The following is a 19,488-nucleotide window of genomic DNA, read 5'->3' on the forward strand; positions in this document are numbered from 1 at the left end:
GATTACTGAACCCATGTCAGTCTACCTGCAGGATGTTCTTACAGACTTCCTATGTTTTGTGCAAAGCTTTATTAAGGATACTGGGCATTTCTTAAATCTATTATATCAATGGTATGAGACAAATATCAAAAGGGATATTTTATTTGTTACTCTGGATATAAAATCCCTTTTTACCTGCATTCCCAATGAATATGGGATAAATAGTATAAGACAAATTCTACGTAGATATGGTAACTTTACAGGTAGGCAGGTTAAAACTTTTTGTGAGCTACTGGAAATAACCCTTGAGAATAATATATTTTTATTTAATAAACAGATTTACCATCAACAATTGGGTGTAGCTATGGGTAGTCCAGTAGCTAACACATATGCCAACTTGACTCTTGGTAACTGGGAGGAAGAATCTGTTTTTAATGATAGACAAAATATATATAAGCCCAACATCCTTTTTGACAAATGTTTTGTGGATGATGTTTTTATTGTATGGCATGGCAGTGAGGATCTATTAAGTAATTGTGTGAAATTTTTTAACCAAACAACTACCTTTTTGACCTTTTAAATGAAATGCTCAAAGTTATTATTTATTTTTATTTATTTTACATTTGTTTACCGGGATAGTCCGACTGGATACATGTCCATTTTCAGAAGAGGCCCGGGGAGAAAAGCTCCACAAAGACAAACTTACATACATTACACAGAAGTTAGCAAACAATTATAAACAAAGTGATTATGTACAATGGGTTAGCAGTGATTCCCTAGTAGGGACTCACAATTGTCATAGACAGAGAATTAAAAGTAAGAGACATCAGATTGGAAGCACAGCTTGGTGATGTAGTTACAAGTTATGATAATTGCAGAATATGCTTTTAGTTTATAACTTAATCAGGGTTGGTACATGGGCATAGGCAATTCACTTTGAGATAGTGTTTGAGGATTTTTTTGAAGAGACTTTTGGAGGATTGTAGGGTTATATAGTTTGGCAACGAATTCCAGGTTTTGCCAATGAAGTTGGCAAACGGATTCACCAGCAGAGTTACTGGCTTTGTGGTTTGGACCAGTAGTTTATCGGCTGACTGTAGGGATCTTAGATTGCTATATGGCTTAATAATATTTTTAAGTGAGGGGGTATCCTCAGGGTGGTACAAAATTTTGTGCGCTATTAAGAGTTGATTGAATTGAATTAAGCTGGGCAGTTCTAGCCGCTCTAGTTGTTTAAGGTTCTGGCAGTGGTGGGTTCTATAGGTGGAGCCAGTGGCAAATCTGGCAATATGATTGTAGCTTTGGGACAGCTTACCTAGTTCGGATTTGTTGAGGTTTGAGAGTACAGGCGAGGCATATAATAGAGTAGAGAGTAGGTGTGATCGGGCAATTGCAGTCCTAGCCAGTGGGGTTAAAAATGTCTTGTTATTATACAGTGATCCAAGCTTCTTATTGATGGTCTGTATAGTTTTGTTGACCTGTAGGTCAAATTTGAGATTATTGTCTATGATAACCCCTAGCAGTTTGGTGTGATTATCTGGGGAAATAGTGGTACCATTGTTAGATGTGACAGAGAATGAAAGTGTGGTGGATCTACTAGTGGGAGAGAAGAGTAGGAGTTTAGTTTTATTGGGGTTCAGAAGTAGGTGTTGGTTGGTGAGCCAGTTCTCAATAGTATTAAATGTATGTTGGGTTAAGATATGCAAGTCAGATGGGGGGGGGGGGTGGCTGAGTAGATGAGAGTGAAATCATCTGCATATTGAATGCAGGTGGCTGTAGGGATAGCAGTGTGGAGGTTGTTGATAAAAATAGAGAAGAGTAGTGGACCTAGTATGGACTCTTGAGGGACAAGTGTGAGAGGTAACTGGCTGGAGAGTTTGCCCTGCCATAGTACCGCCTGCTGTCTACCAGTCAGGCAGGACTGGAACCACTGGATAGCAGGCTTGCTGAGGGAAATAGATTTTACTGAAAGAATGAGAAGTTCATGGTTGACCATGTCAAAGGCTTTTAATAGGTCAAGAAAGAGGGCAGAGGTTTGCCTATTGTCATTCCTGTTTTGGTTTATGGCAGTAGTAAAGGAAAGGAGGGCTGAGGTGGTGCTGTGCTATGGCCTGAAACCATGCTGGGAGTCGGATAATAAGGTTATTTTGTGAACGGTATTGCATTAGTTGCTTGTGTACACATTTCTCCATTATTTTGGCTAGTGGGGAAAGAATGGCAATGGGTCTATAGTTGGATATGTCTGAGGAGCTACCACCTTTATGGAGTGGGATGACGTGAGATATTTTCCAGAGGGAGGGATATAGCATTTTCAGATAAGGTTCTGTTGATGAGGATAGATATGGGATATCCAATGGCATCTGCTGCTATTTGCAGGTACTCTGCAGGGAGGAGGTCAGCAGTGAGATTGGTAGGTTTTAGATTTTTTAGAAGTGTTTTGATAAAACTAGTTGATATTGGTTGAAAGCCAAATTGCGGGTGATTATTAGGTAGATTAGGCATGTGGTTTAAGTTACAGGGGGGTTGGTTGATTTGCTAGGGATTGGATTGTTTCAGTGAAAAAGTTATTAAAGGCACTAGCTATTGTCTCTGGGGAACTATGGGTGTAGTTAGCCGGGGTTGGTGTGGTGGAGTGACCTAGACAAAGTAGTTGATTTAAGCCTGCCCAGGACTTTTGAGGGTTGTTGTGGTGTTTTTGTAGGAGATTTTGGTAGAAGCTTTTTTATCCAGTAAAATAGATTTTTTTGTATCATTCCTGAGTTGACAATATTTTAGATGGTCAAGTGGGGCTTTGGTTGTTAGACATTAATTACTTAGATGTTAGAATCCAATTGGAAGGACAACATATAACCACCAGTATATATAAGAAAGATGTGCATACTAATAAATACTTACATAAAAAGTATACATGCTGGGCACACTTTTAAAGGTATTATAAAGAGTCAATATATCAGGGTTAATAGACTTAATACTGATGTCAATACATGCATTGAGCAAATGAATGAGATGACTAAAGAATTTAAAGACAGGGGATATGATATGTCACAACTATCCAGCCTTACAGAAGATGTATTGAATCAGAGGGGAAATGAAATCAAGCCCTACTTCTCGAAAGATGGTTATGTCCCTAGTAGAAAATGGGAAAACAATATATCTGGTCATATGAGATATATGATGACATATAGTAGGAGCAGTAAACCCACTGAGGACATTATTAGAAAGAAATGGGGTATATTAAGAGCTTTACCTGGTTTCAATGACATAATTCCTGAAACTCCCCTGTTTACATAATAAAATTGTGGTAATCTTAAACAACGTTTGTGTTATAAAGATTTCTCATTAAATAGAAAAGTAACAGTTACTCCAAACAAGAAAGGTACATTTTCTTGTTTTAACTGTTCATGCTGCCGTGACATAAGTTCCTCCAACACATATATTCATCCCATTAATAAGAAAAAGTTTTATTTTAGATGTTGGGCAACATGTAATACAACTTTGATAATCTATTTGGCTACATGCACATTATGTATGGCATTTTATGTAGGAAAATCTACTCAAAAACTTAAAAATCTAATTATAGAACATAAATCGGACATTAGAAGGGGTATACTAACAAATGCATTAGCTAAACATGTAGATGAAGAGGGGCCGGCACATAGTTTTGTATTTAGGGTCATAGATGTTTTAGAACCAAGTTTAAGAAGAGGGGACATTAACACCAAGTTGGAAAAGAAGGAATATGAGTGGATTATTCGACTTCATGCAGATTATCCACCTGGAATTAACAAACAAGTTTCTATCTAGCCAGTTCTGAAATATAAACAACAATATATGAAACTTTGATAAAATGGAATGATTGTTTTTGTTACTTTATTATTTTTATTGAATTATAATGAATTAATGATATGGATCTTTAAACTTTAATGTTTATTAATTAATATATTTATATGATAGGTTAGGTTGTGTCATATGATTATTTTAATGCTGTATAAAAGAATGTATATGGTAGAGAATTTGTAACACTGATAAAGGACCTTGTCCGAAAGCTTTGTTTTGGAAAACTGGAATATCTGTATTAAAGCATTTATATATATTTCTTATTCTTGGTGCTGTGAAGCTGCTTTTTTCACTTTAGTCAAGGTGGAAGGAATTATGAACAGTTCTAAATACCAGTCACTTTTGGCTCAAAACCTTCAAGCGTCTGCTAGAAAGCTGAAGATTAACAGGAATTTCACCTTTCAACACGACAATGACCCCAAGCATACATCCAAATCAACAAAAGAATAACTTCACCAAATGAAAATTAAAGTTTTGGAATGGCCCAGCCAGAGCCCAGACCTAAATCCAATAGAAAATCTGTGGGGTAACCTGAACAGGGCTGGGCACAAGAGATGCCCTCTCAATCTAACAGATTTGAAGCACTTTTGCAAGGAAGAGTGGGCAAATATTGTCAAGTCAAGATGTGCCATGCTGATAGATTCCTACCCAAGAAGACTGAATGTTGTAATTAAATCATAAGGTGCTTCAACAAAGTTTTAGCTTAAGGGTGTCCACACTTATGCAATCAGCTTATTGTATGTTTTTTTTTTTATACTGTTTCCCCTAAAAGATTTCTGTTTTTCAATTGAATTGTACAGTTTATAGGTCACATTAAAGGTGAGAAAAGTTTTGAAATGATTTGTTGTGGTTTTATTTTTTTATATCACAAACACCTGGCATTTTATTTTAACAGGGGTGTGTACACTTTTTATATCCACTGTATATATATATATATATATATATATATACATATATAGAGAGAGAGAGAGAGAGAGAGATGGATCCTCTTTCTATGATGGAACTTTTAAAAGTTCGACTTTCATATGGCCGAGACCATATGATCGAACTTTTAAAAGTTCAAACGTTCTGAATGGAGATCTCCATACAGCGCAGAACGGGAAGAGTTCCCTTTTCCGCACTGTAGGTTGATCTCGGAGTTGGCATATTTAAATACCAGGGGGTGTGGAGGTGGAGGGGGCTTGCCCTCCAGCTAAAAATGTTCAGGTAATTTTTTTGTTTTGTTTTACTTTTTTTATCAGGTGTTCGAACTTTTAAACTTACGATCAATGGTTGCCTATTCCATATAAAGTGAAAACCCAAGCTGCCAGAAATTAGATGAGACTGCAAGACAAGGGCCAAGCCAGAGGCCAAAAATAAAGCTGACAAAAGGAATTCAGGTCCATTACATCTCCTTGAAACTGTACTTCTCAAAAGTAAACTGCATAAAATGTATAGCTAGAGCACAAAAAATGTCAAAATGCATGTACTTGGTTATGAATACTTTTCATCAAATACAACAAGGAAAAAAACACGCTTGTAGAGAGACAAAGCCCCCCACACGTCACAATTTGGAGGAGCTTTACTGCCCTTGCTGTAGTTTAATGTTCACACTGCACCTTGGAGAATGAGGGATGAGTAACAGAGAACATAAAATAATTTTAGTCTGTGATGCTGTGATCTCGAAGTCTTAAAAATTTAACATATTTTGAAATGAAGAATTATTGCTGATGAGTGGATCAAGCAAACATGTATGATTCATAACAATGTTGGGCAACAATGCTCAAACAAATGTGACCCAAGCACCTAAACATTGAGCAACTGAAAGATATACAAATTATTTAGCATTTCTGAAGTCCATATAAGGTCAAATATTTCTCTTGTAAATATGAACAGTATAACAAGAGAAAAATAAATTAGCATGTTCTCTGAGCTTACCCACGGGGTAAGCAGTAGTTCAAAACATTTAAGAAAGCAAAAAAAAAAAAAAAATGGTTAGTACCCAGCTTTTCCCCATTATGTGTACTGGACGGGAGCACTGCAGAATCTTGAAAGCCTAAAATCCTGAAGACCAAAATCCTGAAACCTAAATCTTGAATGTTCAAAATACTGAAAACTCAAAAGGATGAAAACTCAAAATACTGAAAACACACAGGATACCAACACTTACTATATTCCAGCACAAGTACATGCAGAAACATATTACTCTTCAACTATATGCAGGGGGGCAAGCCCCCCTGTACCCCACACCCCTGCTACTTAAATATATCAACTCCGAGACTTCACTACACTAAGTGCAATCTTGGAGTTGATATATTTAAGTAGCAAGGGATGTGGTGGGGGCAGCCCCCCACATCAGGGGTGTAGGGGTGCTTACCCCCCATCTTATACTTGGAGAAGAGTAATATGGTTTGTGTTTTATTTGTTTCTGTATGTACTTGTGCTGGAATATAGTAAGTACTGCCATCCTGTGTATTTTCAGCATTTTGAGTTTTCAGTAGTTTGAACTTTTGAGTATTTTGGTCTCAGGATTTTGGGCTTTCAGGATTCTGTAGTGCTCCTGTAATGGACCCCATACCATGAAATGATGAAATGGTATTGTTAATACATTTCTACCTTGGTTCTGCAAATCTGCCTTTTTGTTAGAAATGGCCATTTTATTAGCTGAAACATTAATATAACAGGAGACTTACTAGGTTTATGCACTTATTTTTCATCACATCATGAATGTTAGCTGTCGTTTTTCAAAAACGGTCCATCTTCTAGCTGAAATGTAAACTTTGTGTTCACTGCATGAAGTCACCTGTGGAGCAAGACAATGAAATCTTTACTCATGTTGTTCACAACAGATCATTTTAAACAGTATGTGTTGAAAATCTAGAGGAAAATATTAAAAAAACAAAAACAAAAACTACAAGCCTACCTTTGGTCTTTCAAGAACAGCAAATTCCTAACAAATGAATCTGAACTTTAAAACACATACATTTCCTTGGATGACACCATGGCCAAAATTATCGCTTCTTTTGACAATCAAAAGGGAAATTTTGCATTTCTTTTGCAAACATGTCTTTACTCATTATGAACTCTTCTTATACTTGCTCAAAGTACAGACTTGTAAAGTTTTGTAGAAATCCCAAATTTAATACAGGAAGCATGGGAAGTTCAAGGTTACTGAGTTATGTGACCAATAACCCTTACCAGAAAAAAACTTTTCTTACACTGATTAAGGATACCGATGGAAGAATAAATTCAAAGAAGGAGAAACCTCCGGTAATCCATCACAGCAAAATTCCAAAGAAATATAATGATAAAATCAACAATATTTATTCCACAAAAGAGAGAGCAACAGTAAAAATAATAAAACTCAGCCCTTTGCAGTCCGATAAGTGCTTACTGTTGCTCTCTCTTTTGTGGAATAAATATCATTGATTTTATAATTATATTTCTTTGGCATTTTGCTGTGGTGGATTACCGGAGGTTTCTCCTTCTTTGAATAACCCTTACCCCCCTCTCAAGGAGGCCTAGACCAGTCAGGATTGGGGTTAATTTATCAATATCTATTCAGTTATCCAGGTTCTGATAGAATAAAGGTGGTGTGGCATACTCTTTTATCTGTAGGAGGAGTCTATTCCAGCCAAATATGTCTCTCTCTCTCTCTTCTGGGTAGCTCATAGGTGGTACTGTCCATTTCTTGGCATTTCTTTACAACTAACTCATTTCTTCAGAGCCCTATAAGAAACAACCAGCTGCCATTATTAACACACTGGCCAAATGTATGACTTATTTTAACACCAGAATGAGACTGTACGCTTCCAGTGTAAATGGTGTAAAACCACATATCACATACATTTCTATTTTTATTTTTGTTCTGTTGCCCCCTGAACTCAAGCTACAAGGGTTCACCCTTTACCCATTTACGTGTATTCATTCTTTCTGAAGAAGAGGGCACTGTCATTGTGCTGTTACACTGCAGAGACAAGTAATCTGCCTTTTAACCTATCCACAATCACAGCCTTACCTCAGGCTTTCCCCCTACCGAATGGTGCACTACTACAGTCATCCCTCTCCACAAAGGAGGAGTGACTACAGATCCTGGGAACTATCATCCCATTAGCCTGATGAGTCTGATATGCAAAGCCATGGAACACATCATCATGGACCTAATAAACAAGGATATAGGGAATCTCCAAACTCTGGCTCCCACACAGTTTGGTTTTGTGAAGGGTAGATCATGCCTGTTCAACCTGGTCGACTTCTTTGAGTCAGTCACCAGAGCTGTGGATGAAGGCAGGTGGTTCATACAGCCTTCCTTAATCTGGCCAAGGCCTTTGATATCACACCCCACTCAGGAATCAAAAAACTCACTAAGCTAGGCATCAACCCCTATATCACTAAGTGGGTTGCAAAGTGGCTCACAGATAGAACCCAGAGTGTGAAAATAGCTGACTCCAAGTCAGACTGCAGACCATTCACAAGTGAAGTCTCACAGAGTTCGGTCCTGGGTCCTTTCCTGTTTGGTATCTACTTCTCTGAAGTCCAGGCCAACACAAAGGGACTCTGGCTGACAAGGTTCACAGGCGATTGCAAATTAGGAGCTATTATTAACTCCCGGAGTGATGATGACATCCTACAGAAAAGCCTCACTGAGACCAATGACTGGTGTCAAAACCATAGCCTTAAGCTCAATGGCAAAAAATGTGTCATCGTCCCCTTTGGGAAAAACCCAGTTCCCATGAATTATCACATTGATGGTAGTCCACTGAACACAGAAGGCATTATAAGCGATCTGGGACACAGGTTGACAGCAACCTCCCTTTTGACCACCACATTGCCACTGTGGTCAGAAAGTCCTTCTGTGTGGCACATCTCAATACTAAGAGTTTTGCATCCAGGAAGAAAGAGGTCATTGTCTCCCTCTACTCTTCCCTCATTAGGCCAGTCATCGAGTACAATGCCCCATTTGGCATGTACCTCACTAGACACCTGCAACAATTTTAGAGGCCGCAAAAGTACCCCACAAAGAGGATCCCAGGCCTTAAACACTTGTCCTATATGGACAGACGCAAAAACTTCAACTATTCTCTGTCTCATATCACCTACTTGGAGATGATCTCTGTTTGACTTACAAAGTCATGTCTGACCCAGCTCTGTTAGAAATGCTACATCTAAAGAAATCCCATTCCCTCCACACCACATGCTCCAGAGATCTCAACCTCATTACCACAATCAACAGAACATGCTGGAGGGACAGGTTCATAACCCAGAGACTGCCCATGCTATAGAACAGACTTCTCATACATGTCAAACAGAGCACCTCACTGGCCCTCTTCAAGAGAAATCTTGACGAGTGTGTGAAGATTGGGTGAAGACAGATGAAGGCTGCCAGCCTAGCCATATAGAATTTTGGAGATAATTCTGTCATCTGTAAATATTTATATAAACTACAGGCTTGTTGTCTTAAATGGTAAAAATAGTGTTATGTGTGGAACTGGAAAAAATGTAACAACAGTGCACTCTACTGACCAAGTAAAGCATGTTGTGACCCTTTGATGTTAAAACTCAAAGCCAGTAAGTCTAGAGTGAGGCATCCTGCCTACTGTTTTAAGGCCAGAGTTAATGGACAGAATTTGCATGCATAAATGTCCTTTATTGATATGGTTTCTGCCCAGAGGTGAATAATGTAAATGTAGTTTCTGTTAGCCTCGGAACCCAGGGAAGTGTGAAGAATGATGTAATATGAACCAAGAATGTGACTTTAAAAACAGAGGGAATCAGACAGCATTAAGCATTTTTGTCTTGACCAACCAACTCACCAACACTGTCTTGCTCTATATGTAAGTTTATCTTAGACTTGTATTTTCTTTTAATAATAGCTAGAAACTAGAAAGATTAGACTAAGTGTTTTTCTGTGCTGTCAGAACTGTACTACTGAATTATATTAAGTATTTCTCTGTGATCTCTGAACTCTTGACTAGCACTTTGTAGTAAAAAGTATTGTCTTGTGTTTTGACTGTTATTAAGTATTTTAAACCCTTTCAACTGTGGCTGTTTTTGTAGAGATAATTTAAGCTCTTTAGAGTATTTGCATGCCTTTGGTAAAATTGTACAAAGCCACAACAATAGCTTTAGCCCTGGGCTATAGTACCAATTGGATAATAATATTGCACAGTAATAATTGGACACCCTTTTAAGGGCCTTTTAGTAGCTGATAAATATTAGTGGGTGGTGGCAGCTGGTACTACTGTATAGTCTAGGAAAAACGGGCACAGCTGGAGAACCTGTGCCAGCCTTCCTCAAGAGTGTCTGTGTGGTTGTACAAACTCTTCTCAAAGTGTGTGTGTGTGTGTGTGTGTGTGTGTGTGTGTGTGTGTGTGTGTGTGTGTGTGTGTGTGTGTGTGTGTGTTTCAGCTACTTGGGCAGGGACACGAAGCACTGGTTGGACAGAGAGGGTGCTGGAGGTTTTAGCTTGCCCACTAGGCTGAGATCTGGACCGTATAGCTGTGCCAGTGGGGAGTCTTATTGGGGACCTGGAGAGCAAAGAGCGACCAGCCCCGGACTGACTGTGATCTCTGTGTGCTCTTAAGGGAAATTGCACTTTACTGTGTTTACTTGTTATCCTTTCTTCTTATATGAGACGCCCCTCACTGGTGTTAGTGGTGGGGATTGAGGCTCCTTGACTGCTGGGCCAGGGCATGGGCATCACATATTAATTGTTTGGCAGTGGGGGGATATCCACACCAAATATTAATTGATTAGCAAATACTAATTGGCTGGTAGTGGTGTGGGTAGACTGAATTCCTGTAGCTGGTGTACAGTGAGCTCTGAAGGTGTTTTGTACGCTAAATTAGCCACACAGTGAATCCTCAGAATTCAGAATACAATTATTGTATTTCTATTGTTAGCACTTAAGTCAGAAGTGGCAAACTTCATGGCACCCATGCAGATGGGAGCTGAAAGTTCGACTGCTGAATCCTACACTAAGGCACTGTACGAACACATCCACTCGTGCATAAATTGTGCCATCCCAAATAGAACCAAGATGCTCTCCTCCAGAAAAAGGAAGCCAATCTGGTGGTCCTCTGCCATAAACAAACTATACAACAGAAGGAAGAAACAGTTGCAGAAAAGAGGAAAGTCCCAGGATGCAAAAAACTCCCTTACCAGCCTCAGTAAGAAGCTGAGATCCCTCATAAAATCCTCCAAAGCTAGTTACGAAAATAAAATTGCCAAAGATTCCAAAGACAACCACAAGGTATTCTATAGTTATGTCAAGAATCTAAATGGCAATGCTCAGATCTGCTCTGAGCTACAACAGAATGGCATTAAATATACTGATCCCAAAGATATTGCCAATATCCTGGCAGATCGATTTAGTGCCAACTTCACCCCCCTCTCAACCCCTAAAGGGCCCATCTCAATACCAAAAGATTGCCAATTCCAGTAAACACAGCCACACAGGTAGAAACCGCACACTCCAAAGCTAAGAATACAGCATCCATGGGACCAGATGACATACTGGCTGTGTACTACATGAACTACAAAATGAACTGGCACCTCACCTAAGTGTCATGTTTAATCATAGCCTCCCTCAGGCTTCATGTTCACTGAGTAGCGGACAGCTACAGTTATCCCACTCCACAAGGGTGGATCATCCCGGGAACTACCGTCCCATCAGTCTGATGAGCCTGATCTGCAAGGGCATGGAATGCATTATCATGGAACTTATAAACAAAGACATTGGCAACCTTCGAACACAGGATCCCACCCAGTTTGGGTTCGTGAAGGGCCAATCTTGTCTCCTGAACCTGATTGACTTCTTTGAATCAGTCTCCAGAGCTGTGGACGAGGGTAAGGCAGTCCACACAGCCTATCTGGACCTCGCCAAGGCCTTCAACACCATCCCCCACTCTGGAGTCATAGATAAACTTACTAAGCTGAGCATAAATCCCTACATCACTCAATGGGTTGCCAACTGGCTTACTGACAGAACCCAGACTGTAAAAGTAGCCGACTCCAAATCCAGCTCCAGACAAGTGACAAGTGGAGTACCTCATGGTTCAGTCCTGGGACCACTCTTGTTTGGCATCTACTTCTCTGAAGTACAGGTCAGCACTAAGGGACTTTGGCTAACAAAGTTTGCAGATGACTGCAAACTGGGAGCCATTACTGAATCCCCAAATGATGCGGATATTCTACAAAAGGGCCTTACAGAAACAGATGCTTGGTGCCACAGCCATGGGCTCAAGCTTAATGCCAAGAAATGTATAGTTATCCCCTTTGAGATAAAAACATGTACCCATGAATTACCACATAGGTGGCAGTACACTAAACACCAAAAGTGTGATGAGAGATTTAGGGACACAGGTGGACAGTGGTCTCACCTTTGATAACCACATCGCAACAACAGTCAGGAAATCCTTCTATGTGGCACACCTCATCACTAAGGGCTTTTCATCCAGAAAAAAGGAAGTCATTGTCCACTGTACTCATCCATCATTAGACCCATTATAGAGTACAACGCTCCACTTGGTATGTACCTCACAAGACATCTGCAACAGCTGGAAAGGCCACAGAAATACCTCACTAAAAGAGTCACAGGCCTAAAGCAGATGCCCTATGCTGACCGTCTAAAAAAACTCCAGCTACACTCTGTGGCATATCGTCTACTCAGAGGTAATCTCTGCTTAACATACAAGGCCATGCCAAACCCTGAGCTGTTGGACATGCTCCACTTAAAGAAATCCCAATCCCTCAGAGCCACATGCTCCAGGGATCTAAACCTTGTCATCACAATGAACAAAACGTGCTAGAGGGATAGGTTCCTGACCCAGAGACTCCCCATACTCTGGAATAGACTGCCCATACATGTCAAGCAGAGTGCCTCCTTGGCCCTCTTCAAAAGGAACCTTGATGACTGGATGGGAGATAGGAAATTCACCCCAGGGATCACGTTAGTCACCCTGCTAAGCAGGGGTCCAGGGAAGTAAATATTGTGGGAAGAAATATCAGGGGAATTGTTTGGCTAGGCCTGTATAGGCCCTAGGGCTGATAGCTTAGTACCAACCTATGAACTTATGAACCTTAGTTAGTCAGGGTGAGCAGGTAGCATGTCAGCAGAGGAGTATGGAAAGCTGACAAGGAGCCAGGTGGTGGAGATGTGCCAGGCTAGTGGAATGGTGCATGGAAACCTGACTAAGGGAGACCTGATTGCAGCCTTGGTTACAGCTGCATCAGAAAACAGTAACCAGGAGGACAATTAGACTGGCAGTGGATATATAACACCCTTGGAGAATGGACAGCTCAACCGTTCTGCAGAGGACATAAAAATCCATCTGGAGCTAAAGAGACTTGAGTTGGAGGCCAGGCGTTTAGAACTAGAAGCAGCTGAGAGAGTAAGGCGTCTAGACAGTGAGGACAAGGAGAAACTGCGATGTCTGCAGGCTGAGGAGAATGAGAAACTGCTACACCTGGAAGCTGTGGAAAAGGAGAGGCAGAGGCAGCATAAGAAGGAGATGCTGACTCTTCTCCAGAGTCATGGAGGTAATGGGGAAGGGAGTAACTGGACCCCAGAAGCACAAAAGGTCAGTAAATTTCTTCCACAGTTTAAAGAGGGGGATCATTTTGATAGTTTCATTCATATGTTTGAGAGGGTATGCAAACAGTATGGTGTTGACCAAAGGCTCTGGGTACGGTTTCTGACCCCCTTACTCCATGGTAAAGCTGTAACTGTTTTGTCAAAAATGTCTGACGTTGCATGTTTTGATTATACTGCTGTTAAAAATCACTTGTTAGAATTGTTTAAGCTAACACCCAAAATGTATAGGAAAATGTTTTGTGAGCACAGACGCAAGGCAGATGAAAATGTGTGTGAATATGTTGCTGGACTGGGCATTTATTTCCATAGGTGGGTGAGTGGATGTGAGGTCACCACTTCTGAAGGGCTGGCAGACCTTTTGGTGAGGGAATAAGCCCTTAGTACTTTGCCTGAGGACATGAGGATCTGGTTAGCTGATAGACAATGTGCTACTTCAGATGAAGTAAGCATGCCTTGTATAACCATCTGTCTGTGTCTGCCTAGACTATTTAGAAGCTTGCTGAAACCCTTTTTGCTGACACATGTAATTGATTGCTAAACAGTGCAGAACCCAATTAACCCTACTCCCTCTGACAGGACAGCTGGTTATTATCTATTTAATTCCTCTTTCACATGGCTGGCCAGTCTTTACCTTCTGATCCCAGGCTGCCAGCATTAGAGGTAGAAACTCCAGTCTATGACATTAGGATTGCCACACTTTCACTGTTTTAAATTGTGAAGTATGTTTATAAAACTAGTACACTGAACGTGTGAAAACATTGAAGTTAAGAGCCTCTATGTCTGCTGTTGAAGGTGGAGTTATGATGTTGACAGTTTTACTTCAACACAATTGTTGCAGCAGCTCGTTTACCCCAGAGTTCCTCAGAAATGCAACCGTGCCTATTTATTTCATTTATATACTGCCTATTTATTTTATTTATGTACTGCTTATTTATTTTATTTATGTACTGCCTATTTATTTCATTTATGTACTGCCTATTTATTTTATTTATGTACTGCCTATTTATTTTATGTACTGCCTATTTACTTTATTTATGTACTGCCTATTTATTTCATTTATGTACTGCCTATTTATTTTATTTATGTACTGCCTATTTATTTTATTTATGTACTGCCTATTTATTTTATGTACTGCCTATTTACTTTATTTATGTACTGCCTATTTATTTCATTTATGTACTGCCTATTTATTTTATTTATGTACTGCCTATTTATTTTATTTATGTACTGCCTATTTATTTTATTTATGTACTGCCTATTTATTTTATGTACTGCCTATTTACTTTATTTATGTACTGCCTATTTATTTCATTTATGTACTGCCTATTTATTTTATTTATGTACTGCCTATTTATTTTATTTATGTACTGTCTGGTGACCAGGTGGGTGGGTGATAGCCCACATCATACCACATGTGACTCATCCTTTGCTGGAGGGGGGGTTGTGACTACTAAAAGTACAGCTAATGCTGCTACAAGTCACCTGACTCTAGACTTACCTCATAGTTATCCTGACACTGATAATGGTTTATTATATTATTTCTGCTCAGGAGGTGGAGACTTTCTCTCTGCTTTAATGCAAAAAAAAAATAATAATAATTTTTGGCTGGGAAGTTGTCAAAATAGCTTGCTACAGCCCAGGTTGTGGGACCTATTTGTGTTACCTATGTGTGAGAACCCAGTTTTAAGACTGCAATAATGCATTTTCTGGCCACAGAAGAACCGCTTTTGTACCACACCTCATTTATGTGTTCATACCTTTCACTGAAAAAACAGTAATTCAGTCTTCTTCTTCTTTCGGCTGCTCCCGTTAGGGGTCGCCACAGCAGATCAACTGTTTCCATTTGTACCTGTTCTCTGCATCTTGCTCTGTCACACCAACCACCTGCATGTCCTCTCTCACCACATCCATAAACATTATCTTAGGCCTCCCTCTTTTCCTGTTACCTGGCAGCTTCATCCTTAACATCTTTTTCTCAATATACTCTGCATCCCTCCTCAGCACATGTCCAAACCAATGTAATCTTGCCTCTCTGGCTTTGTCTCCAAACCTTCCAACCTGGGCTGACCCTCTAATATACTTATTCCTAATTCTGTCCATCCTTATCACACCCAGTGCAAACCTTAACATCTTCAACTCTGCCATGTCAAGCTCTGACTCCTGCCTTTTTGTCAATGCTACTGTCTCCAACCCATATAACATAGCTGGTCTCACTACCCTCTTGTAGACCTTCCCTTTCACTCTTACTGGTACTCATCTGTCACAAATCTTTCCTGACACTCTTCACCACCCACTCCATCCTGCCTGTATACTCTTCTTCACCTCTCTTCCACACTCACCATTACTCTGAACTGTTGATCCCAAGTACTTAAACTCATCCACCTTCCCCACCTCTACTCCCTGCATCCTCACCATTCCTCTATCCTCCCTCTCATTCACACACGTATATTCTGTCTTAGTCCTGCTGACCTTCATTCCTCTTCTCTCTAGAGCATATCTCCACCTCTGTAGGGTCTCCTCTACCTGTTCCCTACTCTCACTACAGATCACAATGTCATCTGCAAACATCATAGTCCATGGGGACTCCTGTCGATCTTGTCTGTCAACCTGTCCATCACCATTGCAAATAAGAAAGGGCTCAGAGCTGATCCTTGATGTAATCCCACCTCCATAATTCAGTAAATTCCTTAAATCACTTTAAAAAGCATCTTAGGCAAGCTTACCAATGTCACTGCTTTGACATTCTTGAATAGGATTCACCGTACTTCTTCCCATCCAAAACTTTTGGGTAATGCTAAACCTTGGATGATTATCTCAGCTACAACAATGTATCTATTGTAAATATATGTGGTTGTGAACAATTACTCCTCTGCCCCCACCTAGGGTACTTAAAACTACCGTCTCTATCATCCCCAAATCAACTTTACCTTTCTATAACACATCCAGTCCCCTTTGCTTCTGTTGGTTTTAACTTATTGTACTTGTGTATAGCACCTTTATTTCTTTGTTAGATGTGTTTACTCTTTATTGGACATTATTGCTTACATTAATTTATTGTCCCTGCAAGGCCAAGTCATGCCTTAAAAGGGTTCTCAGACCAGTGTACTTACCTAGTTAATAAAAGTAAAATAAGAATAAATAATAAAAAAGTAACCTATTTTATATATGTAATAAAGCACCAAAGGGGTAGTCAGGGCTTATCAGTCATCACAGTTTCACTATTACATGACTGCTTATGTTCATCCTTTCTTATGTTTGCAAGGCCTGGGTCTTGTCTGAAAACAGTCCTTGGACTGGTCTACTTACTGGATAGCAAAATAAATAAATACGCAGATAACCTATTTTAAGGTGTAATAAAACCATGGGGGTAGTCATGGCCTCAGAATTAACACAGTTTCACAACTCTTTGTCTCCAGTCCTACCCGATCTGCACATAGGAGTATGACAATATACTATTTCATGTACATACCACCTTCTGTTACTAGTTACTTACAGAACAAGCTCATTCGAACAAAAGATGTTGTACGGCACACACAACTTTAAACAAAGAGTTACATTAAATAGCATAGCGATGTTGTCCTAAACCAGGATGTTGTTAGTTCACTTGTGACTAATAGTATAGGTCATAATGTACCAAACCTGACATTACAGAGACTAAGGTTTCTTTGTTACTAAAATAAGATAATTAGGCCAAACTATACTTGAAATAATGAATGCTGTAACAGAAATAAAAGAACAGCAAGTGGGGTTTTCAGAAAAGGGTAGGAGAAAATTATATAGAAACAATGGATATTGTGGGAGCAATGCATATAGAAAAACATTTTGGAGGAGGAATGAGGTTTAAGAGAAGTCAGATATTGAATAATTTATCCAATGTTGCTTAGATTACATGATAAATAATATATGCAATGTATAATATTTGTAAATGTGAACTTACTAATATGGTTTGATTACTTTCATATAAAAGTAAGTTTGCCTATGTCACAAATGAAAATTCAGTAAAGGTGCTACAAAAAGATTGTTGGCCAAAAATTCAAAATTACTTCACTGATGTGTCTTCTCTGAAGGAAATAACTAAACTGGGGAATGCGTCATTGCAGATAGCAAGATAAAACAAATATAATCATTAACAGAAACTACAAATGTAAATGTTTTATGTCCAATTTAAAGTCCAAGTCCATTACAAATATAATAATATGAAATGTGTCTGGAAGCAGTTACCTTAGTTTAATGAAAGCCAGGTGTAAAAGAAATAGGAATAGTTAAGCAAGATAAGAATCATACTAAAACACCATAATCATCTGTACTTTAGACTAACAGTAAACCTCAGAAGGGAACCGAGTAGTCTTTTTTTTTTTTACTGAAATGAAAGATCACTTTCCTAGTATTTATCTATGACAACTTCTCCCTTTACTGCATACTTTATTACATTTTAGTATCCCCAGGATGCCTAGGAAAATGAAGTAGACCGCATTCCAACTCTGCCACGATGCTGTGTATGAGGAAAAAAAATGTAGAAATTTACAACATATGTGTAATCTGTCACAATGGGAGAGGGTAACAGGGACAGCTTACTCATGGATGATACAGCTGCAATTGTGGCTGTAAAAACGTTTCTAAAAAAAACCTACAGGGGTAGTCATACTGCATTAACAGACAACAAATGGAGTTCAGTGCTAAGGAAAGTGGGACTTAGGGAGAGAATAGCAGTTAAGAGGAGGTTACCTGATAGAACAATGAAGAAAATGACCTTAGAGCTGTAATAATACTTAGGATGAATCACGTTTTGTTTGTCAGCAAAGCCTTCAAGGTCTCACTGGTTGCTAAAAGAACACCAAACCGTATAGAAAAATCACTGTCCTGTGTTACACCTCCCCTATCCACCCTGTCACCGAATATAATACTGTTTGTAAGCTAAACATCTTGTTTAATTAAAAAAATGAGGAACTTAAGAACATGGGGTGCTTTTAAAGACTAAGGCACCTAAAATAATTCTCTCTTGCATAAGCACTACCTTCTCCTTGGTCATAAGTGCATATAGAGGTCTAAAAACACATCTATGTAAGTACAAGCTAAAATTCACCATTACTAATATCATCAATATACTGCAAACTACATAAAAACAAATGTGTGTATGTGAAATAAATGATCTGATGTTGTCAATTTTCATTTTATTCTCGACACATTAGCTTGGTTCCAAATATCGGAACTGACCCGGCGTTACTAGAGTTCGTAGTAGCCAAAAACTCTCGAGCCTAACCCTTACCCACAATGCTCCTCTCCCAATTACCTCAGATCTCGTTTGCTGCTTTCTGTGACAGACACGCTCGCCATTGCACTCAAACTAAATGTTTATATATATATATATATATATATATATATATATATATATATTATTCTGAATATTTTCCTATTTTATTACAGCTAATCTACTAATTCTTAAGTTTATAACTCTACCCACTTTGTTTCTAAGTCGGTGAATTTGTACTCTCCTTCTTCCTTTCTACACCTCAGTGTAATCTGACCTATAATTGTTGATAGTTTCATCCTTCTACTTTCCCTTACTGTTATAAAAAAAAAATCTGTTTATTGTTATTAGTAGTGAGCATTCTTGTTTGTGAGAACTTTCTACCTGTGTGTGTGTGTGTGTGTGTGTGTGTGTGTGTGTGTGTGTGTGTGTGTGTGTGTGTGTGTGTGGAGCATATAGCTGGCCTGATTATGCCACTGTTGATCAGAATTATGTCTGGCAAACCTAAAGTTCCTTCTGGCTTCAAAAGATGGCAGAAATGCGGACACAAGATCCCTATGTCCAATTCTTATTTATTGTGTGTTTATTGCCTGGGCCCTGTTCACCTTCAAGAAGACTGAGATATATGTCATGGTTTCAGTCACAGGGTGCTAGTGGAAAGAAAAATTAAACTAATATTGAAGGATATAATTCCATCAGTCTTTGTCTACTCCCTCAGCACCATCTTCAAAATGATCAAGGTCTCCAGTTCCCTTAGAGTCCTTGGAATGGACTGACTCCATAACCAAACCTTTGGTTCTGAAGGGCCCTATGGAACTAAGACTATAGGATCAGACTAAGTCTTCGGCAC

The 19,488-nt window shown here is 39.2% G+C and overlaps 1 protein-coding gene across 6 annotated transcripts in view; it reads right to left on the reverse strand.

Moving 5' to 3' along the window:
- The window catches only part of ARHGEF15 (Rho guanine nucleotide exchange factor 15), an 879,095-nt gene that overhangs the window by 567,921 nt on the left and 291,686 nt on the right, over positions 1–19,488 (reverse strand). For all 6 annotated transcript variants that reach the window (XM_044077316.1, XM_044077320.1, XM_044077317.1 and 3 more), the window contains exon 2: positions 6,489–6,598. In XM_044077316.1, coding sequence (XP_043933251.1) covers positions 6,489–6,512 — 24 coding nt within the window. In that variant the 5' untranslated portion in view covers positions 6,513–6,598. The remainder of the gene's footprint in view (positions 1–6,488; positions 6,599–19,488) is intronic.

The sequence above is a fragment of the Protopterus annectens genome, chromosome 7.part0, assembly GCF_019279795.1.
Source record: "Protopterus annectens isolate FY-2018-M chromosome 7.part0, PAN1.0, whole genome shotgun sequence".
NCBI lineage: Eukaryota > Metazoa > Chordata > Ceratodontiformes > Protopteridae > Protopterus > Protopterus annectens.